This window comes from Poeciliopsis prolifica, unplaced genomic scaffold (assembly GCF_027474105.1).
Source record: "Poeciliopsis prolifica strain line A6 unplaced genomic scaffold, Auburn_PproV2 SCAFFOLD058, whole genome shotgun sequence".
NCBI classification, from domain to species: domain Eukaryota; kingdom Metazoa; phylum Chordata; class Actinopteri; order Cyprinodontiformes; family Poeciliidae; genus Poeciliopsis; species Poeciliopsis prolifica.
Window position 1 is genome coordinate 762,391 of NW_026562433.1, and position 15,337 is coordinate 777,727.

General features: G+C 43.2%; 1 protein-coding gene across 4 annotated transcripts; it reads left to right on the forward strand.

The window, feature by feature from the left end:
- The first annotated feature begins 672 nt into the window (after positions 1-672).
- pik3c3 (phosphatidylinositol 3-kinase, catalytic subunit type 3) lies at positions 673-15,329 on the forward strand. Of its 4 annotated transcripts, none has more exons than XM_055060215.1 (26): positions 673-1,040; positions 2,507-2,695; positions 2,789-2,932; positions 3,109-3,238; positions 3,365-3,391; positions 4,347-4,433; positions 5,363-5,488; positions 5,574-5,645; positions 5,758-5,862; positions 5,945-6,037; positions 6,616-6,801; positions 7,732-7,862; positions 8,936-9,020; positions 9,136-9,203; positions 9,283-9,388; positions 9,486-9,602; positions 9,917-10,048; positions 12,017-12,145; positions 12,358-12,427; positions 13,262-13,326; positions 13,402-13,486; positions 13,578-13,652; positions 13,737-13,905; positions 14,074-14,164; positions 14,792-14,917; positions 15,033-15,329. In XM_055060215.1, the coding sequence occupies exons 1-26, from the start codon at positions 976-978 to the stop codon at positions 15,045-15,047; spliced, it is 2,688 nt and encodes an 895-aa protein (XP_054916190.1). In that variant the 5' UTR covers positions 673-975; the 3' UTR covers positions 15,048-15,329. The 4 variants fall into 4 exon arrangements, with proteins under 4 accessions (XP_054916190.1, XP_054916192.1, XP_054916191.1 ...); XM_055060217.1 differs by having other exon boundaries at positions 5,363-5,458; XM_055060216.1 differs by lacking the exon at positions 3,365-3,391.
- The last annotated feature ends 8 nt before the right edge of the window (positions 15,330-15,337 follow it).

A 15,337-nucleotide genomic window follows, 5' to 3' on the forward strand; every position in this document is an offset into this window, starting at 1 on the left:
TTATTTTTGTTAAATAAACCTTTTGACACCTAAATAGAGACCAGTGTTAACAGGAGTGCGAATGTTATGTTGCTTAGAAACATTTGTAAGTTACAATCCTCCTCTTTAAATGTGTCACTTGGAAGTACCTCCACTGGCCTAATATAATGTGGAAGTAACTCAAACCGCATCATGTCAGACCTTTTGAACTTTGGTGTTTACTGTCTTTTAGGGCTTTGGACAATAAAAGCTGAGAGTGAAATGATAGTGACCAATAAAGATATTTGTCGGAAAGATTTGAATGCCCTAAAATTACAACTGACTGCCACTTCGTTATCCATCACTCATTTAATAAATAGAAATGTCTAGTTGTTGGTAAAAAAAAAAAAAAAAAAAAAAAAAAAACAGAAAATGATGTGAAAATTAACAGTATATGTTTTTTATAAATATATATATGTATATATATATTTGATTTTATGAAATTTATGTCTGTGTGTTAAAGTGTTGTAGATTCTTTAACACACAGTAGGCTATTGTAGGATCAAGCATTGTAGATCCCTGATATATTTTGTACACTGTACCTTTAACTATGAATGCTTGTAGCCCTGCTTCAGACCTAAATAATCAACCCAAGCCTCAACAATCGCTTCCATGGACTTCCTCGTCTTGCCGTATCGACATTCTACTATTGTGACCTGACGGGGAATTTCGGTTTCTGCTGTGTAGCTACTAAAAACCTAAAATCATGCCCTGGCTATACTAGCGTCGTAGCAGTAACTAAAAACATTAATTTATTCATTTTAAAACAGTTTACAGTCTGATAAAGCCTTCGGTTCCGTTGTCCGGCTTTTATCCGGTCTCTGTGGAGTGTTTCTGCGCCGAGCCGAGGCCTTGTTGTCGCAATAGTCTTCCACACACAAAAAAAAAACGTCCGGGGATTTTAATGTTAAAGTCGTCCGGTTTGGGAGTGAAAATTAGTGTTTTTCCCTTCGGAAGATGGACACAGACAAGTTTAACTATGTCTACAGCTGTGACATGGACATCAATGTTCAACTGAAGATGTAAGTTGGGCTGCTGAAGCCGTGTGTTTTGATGAGTCTATGGAACTACTTTGTTCTGCGATATGGGTCGGTGCAGCGTTTGACATCTTCCGCTGAAGTGGGATTTCACCTTTTAAGCCCCTTCGAGTGCTAATTCATCACTTAGCAGGTGACGAGAAGAGATAAACTGTTTAATGTGGTCTTTCTATGTCCTGTCAGGTCGTCGGTTTCTGTTCATAGTGAACTGCAGTGTTTTGATTCGCCACAGTGTGTCGGTCCTGCTGATGGCGAGAATTAATAAAGTCTTACATAAAGTAAAGTATTGTAAAGCGAAACGTATTGAAATTAATCCGCTTGTACTTCCGTGACTCAGGCAGCACGTGCCTTCTCGTTCTCCCCAGTGGTAATGTTGTATCTTCTTTGATACATTATGTTTATTTATCAGCAACACTCTAGTCATTTGTCCAGTTTTTCCTTTTCAGCTGGTCAAATGGTGAACAATTAGTTTTTTTTTTTTCTTTGCACATACCATGCATAAAAAATGGAGAACTCCCACTTTCTTTCAGTCTGTAAACGCACCAACAAGCGGAATGTTGTTTTTTTTTTTTGTGAGTGTTTTTGTTTGTAAAAGTTCAGGGAAATATACTTCGCATTTACTGGAATAATCTTAAATAGTCCCTTGTAAATGTTTTTTCTTTTACTAATAAAGGTAAATGCATGCACTCTTATTCTGTTGCAAAGTAGCTCAAACTCTTGTTACAAGTTTTTAGATCTAGACTAAGTCCAGTTTATCATATGAATATGCAACAGAGCTGACTCAGACAGCTGATTTATCTCCTTAGAAGTCAGTTTCTAGAGGTGTGCAATGCTGCATATTTTGCTATCGATTAGATAATAATTCAATACGGATCCAGTACAGCCGATAATGATACTAATATCATTATCATTATTATCAAATTTCTGACCTTTAAGTGTCTTTTTCTTTTGAATTACTTTGGTAATTCTAGTTAAAGTGCACCGGTGTCCGCAAAATGCGTTAACAGCATCTTTACATCACGAACAGAAACATTATAAAAACGAATCAAATTTGGGTGCATTGTTTTCTCAATAAACAAAGTGCAAAAAATTATTGTTTGCGAGCAAATCGAAGCTAAATCTTTTTTATGGTACAGTTGAGTAACTACTATACAAATTCAAGAGGGCATCTGAAACAAAAGTATTGATCTTATCACTTGAGAATCAGCCTCATACTGACACCGACTAGATCTCACAATCGACCACCTCTAACTACAGAGTCCTGCTAACTCATCTAATATTTGAGATTATATCATTCAACTGTATGCACTTTTGTTTTAGTCTGTGCTTCATCACAAAACTAACAAAAGAAAAGGAAATAATCAGATGGTTTTAACTGGGAAGAGGAATCATTGATCCTATTACTAGATCAACAATGAGTTTGCTTTTCTTCTTCTACTCTTCTCCAACAGCGGTAGTTTGGAAGGAAAGCGAGAGCAGAAGAGCTACAAGGCGCTGCTGGAGGACCCGATGCTGCGGTTTTCCGGTCTGTACCAGGAGAACTGCTCGGACCTCTACGTCACCTGCCAAGTGTTTGCAGAGGGGAAACCTCTCGCTCTGCCCGTCCGCACCTCGTACAAAGCCTTCAGCACACGGTGGAAGTAAGAACACAATCGGGGGGTTTTCTTCTAGGTCTTGATCGTGCTTTTCCTGAGATAGCTACATTTTATCGACTTGTTTTTCTTCCAATCCAGCTGGAATGAGTGGCTGCGGCTGCCGGTGAAGTACCCGGACCTTCCGCAGAGCGCCCAGGTCGCGCTCACTGTGTGGGACATCTATGGGCCCGGCAGAGCCGTTCCTGTTGGGGGAACCACAGTCACCTTGTTTGGCAAATATGGGTGAGTCTTCTGAGCCACAGCTGTGCTTTGGTTGGCTTCTGCTGAGATAAATTGATAAAAAAAAATTAAACAAAAAGAGCTACCGGCTACTTTTTGTGATATGTGCCATCAAAATTTGCACTTATAATTCTCTCCCTGTTACACCCCATAACTTCTGCCACTGCTGTTTGCTCTAGCATGTTCCGGCAGGGGATGCATGACCTAAAAGTTTGGCCAGGTGTGGAGGGGGATGGAGGGGAGCCCACCACCACACCAGGACGCACCAGCAGCAGCTTGTCAGAGGACCAGATGGGCAGATTGGCCAAGGTATGGACAGTAAACAAGGAGTAGGGATGATGGTGTGTATTATTTACAATGTTGCATGGCAGAGGATGGAAGGGAAATGGGAAATCGTGGGATGGGAAGCTGTTTCTAAAGCGTCATCTGTTCCAGGGTCCTGATCTGGAGGTACTCAGTGATGTGAGTACCTCCACACTCTTCTAATGGAAGAGCTGCCAATGCACTGAGTGTGTGTGTGCGCGTGTGCGCGTGCGTGCGTGTGTGTTTCTGAAAGCGTCACACACACATGCACACGCGCAAGTTTGTTTTTAAGTTCTCTGCTGTTACTATACACTTTGTGTTGTAGGGGGTGTGTGCATGCATTTCATTTTTATGAAATCACGAAGGTTTATGTTATTACCTAGACTGGATATAACCTTGGATTTCTAGTTTCCAAAAACTCACAAATTTCTGTTGATGGTAGGAATAGAGTCTGGTAGGAGCTGGAATCCTACCCGATCAACAAGTTGATCGACCATAATTAGTGACCGACTGTTTGGAAATTCAAATATACAGTCTTTTTTTCAGACCAGCAAACGCACCACATTGGATCAGGTTAACAACAAAACACTCTTCACTGCAGACGCTGTTATTGAATGACATTAAATATTTCAGTAGGTATCGGCAAATGCATTGTTTATTGTTATCAAGAAAGACTGATCGAAAACTGCTTGGGATTGTTGCTTTCTTCGTTTTATTGGTTTTAACAACGCCACTTGTACAAAAGCATCAAAAATGATAAACTTATCAAAAAATTAATCGTGAGCAATACAATTACACTCATTAATGCAACCGATGAAATCGTCCACCGCATTCTGATTTGGGTGTTTTTTGTTTCAACGTTTCGAGAGCAGCGAACTTAATCTTATTTAAAGTATTGTTTTTTGGCAGCAAGTTTTAATTCTAGCTGCTGAACATGTCTGTGCAGAAATGTTGGACTGGCTGCTGGCTTCGAGTTTGTGCATGATTGTTGGAGCTCACCAGCTGCTATCCTGCATGCAGTTCCACCGCAACAACAGCGAACCGTCGATGTCTTCTATCGTTTTAACCCCCTGTTCCTTCTTTCTCTGTGTCTTTGCTTTGCATCTCCATCCAGCTGACCAAGGCTCACCGGCAGGGCCACATGGTGAAAGTGGACTGGCTAGACCGGCTGACCTTCAGAGAGATTGAGATGATCAATGAGGTGAGACGGTGTCCAGACTGACTCCAAACTGAGTTTTTTTTTTTAGATATTCAAGTAGATAAAATTGTTACATTTTTATTCCTTTTTAAGCAACAAAACGTTTTAAACCACTACTAGTTTTGTCAACTTTTCTTCCAAGTACTGTTGATCTGAAATTTTCTGTGAACTTTTGCTGCTTTTACACTCCGTTTTCGGCCGCTCATATTACCGCTACTTAAAAATTAGGAAAGAAGCTGAAATTAATGGCTTAAAGAAGAGGGGATTATATGTTGACAAAAGACATAGAGGTGAATTATCCTTCCTTTGATTGTCTGTAAAGCAAGTGTAGTTTTATTGGTCAAATTGAGCTCCTACAGTCTGCAAATATATGTTTATATTATTGAGTTGACAGAAAATTTGAAAATACCACTTGATAATTATGTATTGTTGGTAGACTAATAGTTGAATACCAACTATAAAGTCTTAGAAAATGCAAACATTTTAAAAAGACTTAAATAAATAAGCAACGCTAAGCCTGGCGGGGGTACAAGTAAAGCCTTGTGGCCCGTCAGGCTCATAATACACTGGGGGAAACCCTGTTGTTATATGTTTTTTTTTTGTGCCCGACTGATTTGTAGTTATATGGCAAAACACAGACAGAAAAAAAAAATTCCTCCAAAAATGGCTCAGTAACTGATCGGAAAATGAAAGAAAAAAGTAAAGGACAAAACCTGGAGAAAACGTTGACTGTGTTTAGTTTGAAAGATCACAGGAAGTTCTCAGGAACTAAGTGTTCCCAAGAACCTTTAGTTCCCAATGGTCTGCACTGAAGGTGGGGACGTTTCTACTTCTTTTATAAACCTGTCACAATACGCAAAAAATCAAAAGAGGGATGGCTCCTGACTTGCACAGGTCCTTAAATTTAGAGAAATACATTTTTGTTTCTGCAGAGCGAGAAGCGCAGCTCGAACTTCATGTACCTCATGGTGGAGTTTCCTCGTGTCAAGACAAACGACAAAGAGTACAGCATTGTGTACTACGAGAAGGTTAGCTTCACCTTCTTAGCATCCATCCAGGTGTAAACCGTACCTCACGCAGCATCGAGCTGTTTTTTTTTTGTGTGCTGCTGAATCAGCTGATAGTGTCTTCGTGTCTGTACAGGACGGAGACGAAGCGTCTCCCGCTCTGACCAGCAGCGACATCGTCAAAGTCCCCGACCCGCACTTAGGGATGGTGAGATCAGATTTATGGAATCTCTGCAGATATCAGCACACTGCAAAAGAAGATTCAATTCAACAAGATTTTAACAGTAAATCTTGGTTTTGCTGGGTCCTCCTCCTCTCAGGAGAACCTGGTGGAGAGCAAGCACCACAAACTGGCTCGCAGCCTTCGCAGCGGACCCTCGGACCACGACCTGAAGCCCAACGCCGCCACCCGGGATCAGCTCAACGTAAGAAAACAGCCGTTGTCATTTTGACGATTTCAGAAGGATGAAGCCCAACAGTAAGCGAATGTTTGGACGTCACCCACAGATCATCGTGAGCTACCCTCCAACCAAGCAGCTGAGCTCCGAAGAGCAGGACCTGGTGTGGAAGTTCAGATATTACCTCACCACTCAGGAGAAGGTGGGGACGTTTCTACTTCTTCCTAGTCATTCTCTCTTATAAACCTGTCACAATACGCAATAAATCAATGAATTGCTTGATGAATGAAAACAAGGTAGATAAACAGTCATTAAAGAGATGCTCCCCTTTAATGTTGTTGAAAATTTGGCATTTTGAGAAAAGCTGCAAACCTTTGTCACCCAGTACAAAGTAGCTGGTTTGCACTAATTGCTGCTTCTGCCTGTTTTTTCTGTCAAAGCTGAATTATTAATCGGTTTTTGATTATAGAGACTTTATAATCCATTTTAATTATTGTTGTTTAGTTGATATATTTTGGATATTAAAATGTTTTCCAGTTCCAGTCTTAAATGTTCTTTAGAAATTAAAGTTTGGGTTTTTTATCTTTAAAAGGTGTACCTGCATTACTATGCCATTATTATTATTATAATAGTTGAAAATGGCTTCAAAATGTCAGTGTCGTTGATAATAGCAATCATTTCCCTGGCAATTTATCGTCCAGCAGAATTTGTTGGCAGGCTTTTCTCCATATGGGAGCTGTTGTCCATAATTTACCACCTGCTCTCTTCCTTTGGCTTCAGGCTCTGGCAAAGTTCCTGAAATGTGTGAACTGGGATCTGCCCCAGGAGGCCAAGCAGGCCCTGGAGCTGCTGGGCAAGTGGAGGCCCATGGACGTGGAGGACTCCCTGGAGCTGCTGTCTTCCCATTTCACCAACCCCACAGTGAGGCGCTACGCCGTGGCACGCCTTCAGCAGGCCGATGACGAGGTACCGCCACGCCACAAAACTGACTGTCGGAGCAGACTCTTCCACTGAAACAATATGGCACTCCAACCTTTATTTTAAGTACATTGACTCAGTTATTGGCACTTCCTAACCATCTCTAAAGTACAGAATATCTACTTTCTACCCTTTTAAAGTCAGTCAGAGCATCTGGGGATTTGTGATTAGTAAAGCACGACTTCCTGTTTCCCGGGGTAAATAAATCGCATGACACAGAACCCCATTTCTCTTAGTCACTCTTCGAAACCGAGAGAGAGCTTCCTATGCAAGTAGGCCAGATGTGAGTTAAAAATGGCCAGAAGAAAACAGCTCTTCACCTGAACTCGCTTGTATCCAAAAAGCTCTAAGCAGCTGAAGTTGTAGCGAACAAGGCCTCACTTTGGCCTTGTTTGCTTTATTTTGCCTCCGTTTACAGTGAGGAGGAGGATTTGGATTTGGGAGGTAAAAAATAAAGTTATGGCCCTTTGACCTTAACTTTATTGAAAACTAGAACTGAAGAAAAAGACATCTTTTTAAGCATCTTTCTCAGGAAGGTCGGAGAGTCAGGGCCTCCTTAAAGAGTCTTATAAGGTCTTAACTTTATTTAAAATGAAGGCCTTGAAATGTTTTCAATAAGAAAATGTAAGTTGGCCTTAAATAAATTCAGGACTATTTGTTGTGGGGGTTTTTTTTCACTTGAGAGACATTTCTGTCAGGTAATAGGGGTTGAATATACCCTCAATAACTAGCTAACTCTTTTTAGCTCTGTAATGGTCTTGATTATAATGCCTTAAGTCCTCCCAGTCCTCCCCTATATTTATAGTATTTCAACCCTTAAACTTCATTCAAAGTCTGTAAATAGTCTTAAATGTTACTTGCGACAACCTGCTGTTCCTCTGACGGTGCTGATCCTTGTCTGTCCTCTTGTCCCTGCAGGACCTGCTGATGTACCTCCTCCAGCTGGTGCAGGCGCTCAAATACGAGAACTTCAACGACATCCAGGGAGGCTTGGAGCCAGGCAGCAAGAGAGACAGCCAGGGACTTTCAGATGACTCCACGCTGGACAGGTCAGAGCAACATCAGCAGAGCCGCCCCCTGGCTGCACATCACATGCAAGCCGCAGCGACAGGCATGAGCTGAAGGGGGCTGTTCTCTGGAATCGGGGGTTAGAAATGTCAGCAGGTGATCTAAATTTACCCCCAGACACGGCGATTTGCAACGTTTGATTATTTCTGTTTCAGGAGGCGTTGAAAACGCTTTGGTTGTTAGGATTTCACTGGCAGCCGCGCAGCTGAGGCTGCAGGCTCAAGCTGTTGGCTCAGCGCAGACATGCAGCGGCCGCACTGACTTCAGTGACGCGTGATAAAATAGTCGTTGATATCATTTCTGCTTTAACTGCTACAACTGCTATTGCAAAAACACAATATCTCACCAAGTATTTTTGGTCCAGTTTCTAGTTAGTTTTGCCTGATTTCAACTTGGATCTTGGATTTTAACTTGTCTTATACTAACTTACACATAAATTATCAGCAAGACATAGGAGCTTGTTTTTAGTCATTAATTCACTAATATTACTCATAAAAAGTACTACTTATAAGGGAAATAATCTGCCAATGAAACAAGACATCTTTTCCATATTATAAGTTAAAATAATATGTTCCTCTGGCAGATTTTTTTTTCATAAATATTAATGAATTTGTGACTCAAACCAACCTCAAATATCATGCTAAAAAGTTAGTTGTGTTTTGTTTCATTAAGGTGATCTAAGACATTTGCACAACAAACTAGAAAACTAGATTTGCAAGATTAGGCCTGTCAAGATAAGTTTTACTGGACGATAAATTGTCCCAGAAATGCTTTCAATAAGTGATAATATTGGTGTTTTGGAACCATTTTCACATAATATATCGATATTGGCACAAAAATTCAAGTTTGTTTCTCAGAGACCAACAGTCTTTAATTTTGTGAATAACACTTAACACGAGAAGGCCCTTCAAAAATCATCAGTATAGAAATGATTGAGCTTATTTAATTTGTCATGCTATTAACTGGTTTATTGCTTACTGCGACAGGCTTCGGGTACATTTTGTATTTTTACAGTGTAGCTGGGATTTTGTTTGCCATTTTGTTTCTGTCTCAGTTCTCAGATCCTGTCGGTTCCGTCCGGATCGTCCTCCACCCCCCAGCAGAAAGGCAAGGAAGGAGCGGACAGCGAGACTCTGGAGGTGATAAAACCGCCCCGAAAACCACCGTGGATCAAAGAAAACGCACAGGGATGACATTACAAATGATCACATGATCATGAATTTTAGTTTGTGCTTCATTTATTTGTTTATTTAGCAAGACTTGTGCACCTTTCTCATATCGCGCGCCTGCAAGAACGCCACGCTCGCCAACTACTTGTACTGGTGAGCAACAACCACCCAGAACAGCAGCAGCATCTCCCTGGGACACGATGGTCTAAAATCGACTTGCTTCTCTCCGCAGGTACGTGATTGTGGAGTGTGAGGATCAGGACACGAAGCAGAGGGATCCCAAAACTCACGAGATGTACCTGAACGTCATGAGGCGGTTCAGCCAGGCGCTGCTCAAGGTGAGTGTTTCCCTGAACAGATTGAAGCGCGACATGTTCAGCAACAAACCAGCTGAGCTGTTTCCTCCTTCTTCTTCTTCTCTCTTCCTCACCGCAGGGCGATAAGAGCGTGAGGGTGATGCGGTCGCTTTTGGCAGCCCAGCAGACCTTCGTGGACAGGCTGGTGCAGCTTATGAAGGCCGTCCAGCGGGAGAGCGGGAACCGCAAGAAGAAGGTAAGAACAGCATCGTTTTAGCGGTCGATTATTCTGGGTCAAACATATTTACAGACAACGACTTTTTTTTTATTTTTATTTTTTTATCTTTTGTGAAAATTGTGTTTTGTTTAGGTTTTTGGCACAGTTTTAGTAACACACAGAGTTACTACTCTGTTCTTCCAGCAAATTGCCTCTTTTTGGGCCTGCATAATCCAATTAACGATGAATCAATTACTGTATTTGTTGACACTTATTTCAGTAATCGATTAATTGCTTTCAGCCCTGAACTGCAGTTTAATGAAGCGCTATTATTCTTTACCAATTCTCCGCAGACGGAGCGGCTGCAGGCTCTGCTGGCCGACAACGAGAAGGTCAACCTCTCAGACATCGAGCCGATTCCTCTTCCTCTGGAGCCTCAGATCAGAATCAGAGGGATCGTCCCGGAGACAGCGACACTCTTTAAGGTTTTCCGCTGCATAAGTCCTCTGATCACGTGTCTGTCTGCCTTCAAAAGCAGATGATTGTCTCTGCCAAAGGACAAGTTGAGATTTAAAGGGATAAAACATATTGACGTGAGCGCAGTTACACTCGTTAAGAAATACTGTGTACTTAAATGGAGGATCCATTTGTGTAGAACCACGTCTGGGTGGAGCGTTAGTGCAACAGATGAAGCTGACTTTCTTCTTTTTAGTGATGCAAACACATCTCCTCCTGCACTTCAGGTGGTTTTTTAGTTTGCTTTAGGAGCGAAAAGCCTCCACTCACTGTGCTGCTGTCTCAGGTTAACTTTCCATTTCCTAACATGCTCACATTGTTTCACACTGAGACATAAAAGAGTAAACAATAGACTCTTGATTGTTGTTTTCAAAAAATCTTTAAGAAACTAAGGACTTATACTCCACGAACCAGCATTCTGCCTCACTGTGTCTGCCTCACTGTGTCTGCGTTCTGCCTCACTGTGTCTGCGTTCTGCCTCACTGTGTCTGCCTCACTGTGTCTGCGTTCTGCCTCACTCTGTCTGCGTTCTGCCTCACTGTGTCTGCCTCACTGTGTCTGCCTCACTGTGTCTGCCTCACTCTGTCTGCGTTCTGCCTCACTGTGTCTGCCTCACTGTGTCTGCCTCACTGTGTCTGCGTTCTGCCTCACTCTGTCTGCGTTCTGCCTCACTGTGTCTGCGTTCTGCCTCACTGTGTCTGCGTTCTGCCTCACTGTGTCTGCGTTCTGCCTCACTGTGTCTGCGTTCTGCCTCACTGTGTCTGCGTTCTGCCTCACTCTGTCTGCGTTCTGCCTCACTGTGTCTGCGTTCTGCCTCATTCTGTCTGCGTTCTGCCTCACTGTGTCTGCGTTCTGCCTCATTCTGTCTGCGTTCTGCCTCACTGTGTCTGCGTTCTGCCTCACTCTGTCTGCATTCTGCCTCACTGTGTCTGCGTTCTGCCTCATTCTGTCTGCGTTCTGCCTCACTGTGTCTGCGTTCTGCCTCACTCTGTCTGCGTTCTGCCTCACTGTGTCTGCGTTCTGCCTCATTCTGTCTGCGTTCTGCCTCATTCTGTCTGCGTTCTGCCTCACTCTGTCTGCGTTCTGCCTCTGTGTCTGCGTTCTGCCTCATTCTGTCTGCGTTCTGCCTCACTGTGTCTGCGTTCTGCCTCATTCTGTCTGCGTTCTGCCTCACTGTGTCTGCGTTCTGCCTCATTCTGTCTGCGTTCTGCCTCACTGTGTCTGCGTTCTGCCTCACTGTGTCTGCGTTCTGCCTCACTCTGTCTGCGTTCTGCCTCACTGTGTCTGCGTTCTGCCTCATTCTGTCTGCGTTCTGCCTCATTCTGTCTGCGTTCTGCCTCATTCTGTCTGCGTTCTGCCTCATTCTGTCTGCGTTCTGCCTCACTCTGTCTGCGTTCTGCCTCACTCTGTCTGCGTTCTGCCTCATTCTGTCTGCGTTCTGCCTCACTGTGTCTGCGTTCTGCCTCACTGTGTCTGCATTCTGCCTCACTGTGTCTGCGTTCTGCCTCATTCTGTCTGCGTTCTGCCTCATTCTGTCTGCGTTCTGCCTCACTCTGTCTGCGTTCTGCCTCACTGTGTCTGCGTTCTGCCTCACTCTGTCTGCATTCTGCCTCACTGTGTCTGCGTTCTGCCTCATTCTGTCTGCGTTCTGCCTCATTGTGTCTGCCTCACTGTGTCTGCGTTCTGCCTCACTGTGTCTGCGTTCTGCCTCACTCTGTCTGCGTTCTGCCTCACTGTGTCTGCGTTCTGCCTCATTCTGTCTGCGTTCTGCCTCACTGTGTCTGCGTTCTGCCTCACTGTGTCTGCGTTCTGCCTCACTGTGTCTGCGTTCTGCCTCACTGTGTCTGCCTCACTGTGTCTGCGTTCTGCCTCACTGTGTCTGCGTTCTGCCTCATTCTGTCTGCGTTCTGCCTCACTGTGTCTGCGTTCTGCCTCAGAGTGCTCTGATGCCGGCCAAGCTGATCTTCAAAACCGAGGACGGGGCAATGTACCCCGTCATCTTCAAACACGGAGACGACCTGAGACAAGACCAGCTCATCCTGCAGATCATCTCGCTCATGGACAAAGTAAGACCTGCTTGAAATCCTCTCCATGACAGTTTGCTTTCAATTTGATTTGAAAATATCTGTAAAATAAATAATAAAGTAGCTTGGAATAAGAACCGAAACCTGTAAGGACGGGATTCTGAGATGTCAAGCTCACATATACACTTCTTGGCAAGCTGGTAATTAAATTTTACCTGTAATTCTTGAGAGTTTTTTTGTGTTTTTGTGTTCAGCTTTTAAGGAAAGAGAACTTGGACCTGAAACTGACTCCATATAAGGTTCTGGCCACCAGCACCAAACACGGTAAGCAATCATTTCCTCTTTATTTCCTCTGGAGTTCAGACAAAACTAGGTTGTTATTGTTAGAAAAGAGTTTGTACATCTGCTATCAGAATATTAAATTATTGTGAAACTGGATTTAATCTAATCCTGGGAGATAAATCAGTGTAGCAGATTACAGATCTGCAGATTAGTCTTTTTTTTTTAAAGATTACATTTTTTGGAAAATTACATCATCGTTTTCCACCAATGCAATACAATCACTTTTTTTATTCAATTATTCCCTGGTTTTCATAGTGATGTTAGGATTCTGTTGTCTATTTGGACTTTGAATTCAGGTCAGCTCTATCGTGGACTATCAGGACAAGGCTATGATTTATTTCCTCTTACCAGAATAAAACCGTTAATCTATGAGAACTCCAGCACAAAAAACTACAGCAAATTAAAATGAGGAACGTTGAGCGTATTGTGAAGTTGGTATAAGTTTTACTGTGAAGAAATGCTTCGTCTTTCAACACATCAGCATCAAATTATCATCAGGACTTTAAAATGGTTGAACAAATGAATGTGCATTTCACAAAAGAACCACTATTGAAGCTTTTTTTTTCTTGATAAAATGACTTCTCGCAATTTTAAAGATGTTTTCGTCAGACTGGATCTTTATTCTGTTGATATTACGACTGTGTTCTAGTAATTACTTATAGATTCTGGGGGATGATTAAAATAAAAAGACGCTTTTTGACAAGATTTTCTCTCAATTTGAATTTTTTAAATGCTAAAATCAGATCTGATGTGGGGAAAAAAGAATTGGGAGATATTATTTTCAATAATGACCAAAGTCGCGCGTTATTGTTCCAGGTTACATGCAGTTCGTCCAGTCCGTTCCTGTTGCCGAGGTTTTGGCCACGGAGGGCAACATCCAGGTGAGCCGGTTCAGCCGCGGCGGCACGCCAGGTATGAGTGCGAACAATGACCCGATCCGTTCTCATTGAACGCAGAGCTTCTTCAGGAAGCACGCGCCGAGCGAAAAGGGGCCCTACGGCATCAGCTCCGAGGTGATGGACACCTACGTTAAGAGCTGCGGTGAGACTCTCGGCGCGCTGCGGCTTCGAGCGAAACAAATAACCAGCCGAACTCGGCAGCGTGTTGAACATCTGTCTCTCTGCTCCTCCAGCTGGTTACTGCGTCATCACGTATATCCTGGGAGTTGGAGACAGACACCTGGACAACCTGCTGCTGACAAAAACCGGTGAGGGGGAAATCTGTCTGCCTCCCCAATCCCAGGTTCAGGATTTTCATTCCATCAAGTTTATCCTCACTCTCGCTCTTCCAGGGAAGCTCTTCCACATAGACTTTGGCTACATCCTGGGTCGAGACCCCAAGCCGCTGCCGCCGCCCATGAAGCTGAGCAAAGAGATGGTGGAGGGCATGGGGGGGACGCAGAGCGAGCAGTACCAGGAGTTCAGGAAGCAGTGCTACACCGCCTTCCTCCACCTCAGGAGGTGCTAATATTTATCCCAAACTCTTTGAGTGGAGGCAAAAACCAGACATTTATTTCAACAGTCGGGCTTACTGTCGTGTTTGAGGGATTATTAGGCGCTAATGTATGTTGAAAGTGTTCACTGCAGAGATCGGATCAGTTTGTGAAATTCTTTCACTTATTTTCTCAGGTACTCCAACCTGATCCTGAATCTTTTTTCCCTCATGGTGGATGCCAATATTCCCGACATCGCTCTGGAGCCTGACAAGACCGTTAAAAAGGTGACAAAAATACTGAGACTTTTACAAAAAACATATTGATTACGAGTTAGGAGGATGGAAAGAAATGGGTGCATGTTGTTGTTTTTTTTTCCTTTCTTTCACAATTTATTTTAACTGTGTTTTGGGATCTTGTTTTACAGCCTAAACCTGCTTGAAGCGTCTCTGAAGCTTCTGTAACTTAAAAGAAAAACCTAAAAACATTTTTAAAAAGCTAAAAAAATTTGATTTAAACTCCGACTTTGATCTCAGAATTCTAATTGCCAAAATCCAAATAAACAACCAAACTGTCTTAGATATGTCGGTGTATAAAAATAATCACACAACATAGGAATATTTGTTTTTGCACTGCATGACAGCCTGTCCAAAACGTACTTGGTGGATTTGAGTTTTACGGCTGGGTTTGCCTGACGGTGCATGAAAAATTTAAACAATTGAAATTATTCTGAAAAAAAAAAAAAACTGAATTCTGAGATGAAAGTCAGAACCTTTTCTCTTTTTTTAGTGGCTTTAGTCGTGTGTCGACACACTAGCGTTTTGAAATGATACTGAATGCCGGTGTTTCTGCACCTGGGCCTGTGGTCAGCTTCCCACCACATCGTGATGACTGTAATTCTGACGTGCCGCCAGGTGCAGGATAAGTTCAGACTGGACCTGTCGGACGAGGAGGCGGTTCACTACATGCAGAGCCTGATTGACGAGAGCGTGGGAGCTTTGTTCGCTGCTGTGGTCGAGCAGATACACAAATTTGCACAGGTAAGCCCACTCTGCCAGCAGATGATCGCCGTTTGTGCAGCTGAATGTTTTACTTTGCGGAACGTGATCCGAGAACGCCGCCCAACTCCACCTGCGTTTCTGTTTCTTCTTCCAGTATTGGCGCAGATGAACAACGCAGATGACGGGCGAGGTGAGACCGACCTGGACGAAAGCTTTGCACCACAAATACGCGCTCATGAAGCTGTGGCCCGCCTGTGTGTTCACGAAGAAGGCAAGAGGAAACCCGGAGACACCAGCTGGGGTCAAAAAGGCCAAGAATGCACTGCCAACCTTCATTGAAAGATGACGAACCAAGGACATGTAAATCTTCTGTTTGCCCCTGTATATATGTTGTACAATAATTACGGAATGGATGAAACGTGAGGCCAAATAAAGAGACTGTTGCTACGCCCGCACCCG

Coding starts and splice junctions, on each gene's coding strand:
- pik3c3 (XM_055060215.1), top strand. CDS start 976: ATGGACACAGACAAGTTTAACTATGTCTACAGCTGTGACATGGACATC. Junction 4,434..5,362: donor AGATTGAGATGATCAATGAG/GTGAGACGGTGT, acceptor TTGTTTCTGCAG/AGCGAGAAGCGCAGCTCGAA. Junction 13,327..13,401: donor CCACGGAGGGCAACATCCAG/GTGAGCCGGTTC, acceptor CATTGAACGCAG/AGCTTCTTCAGGAAGCACGC.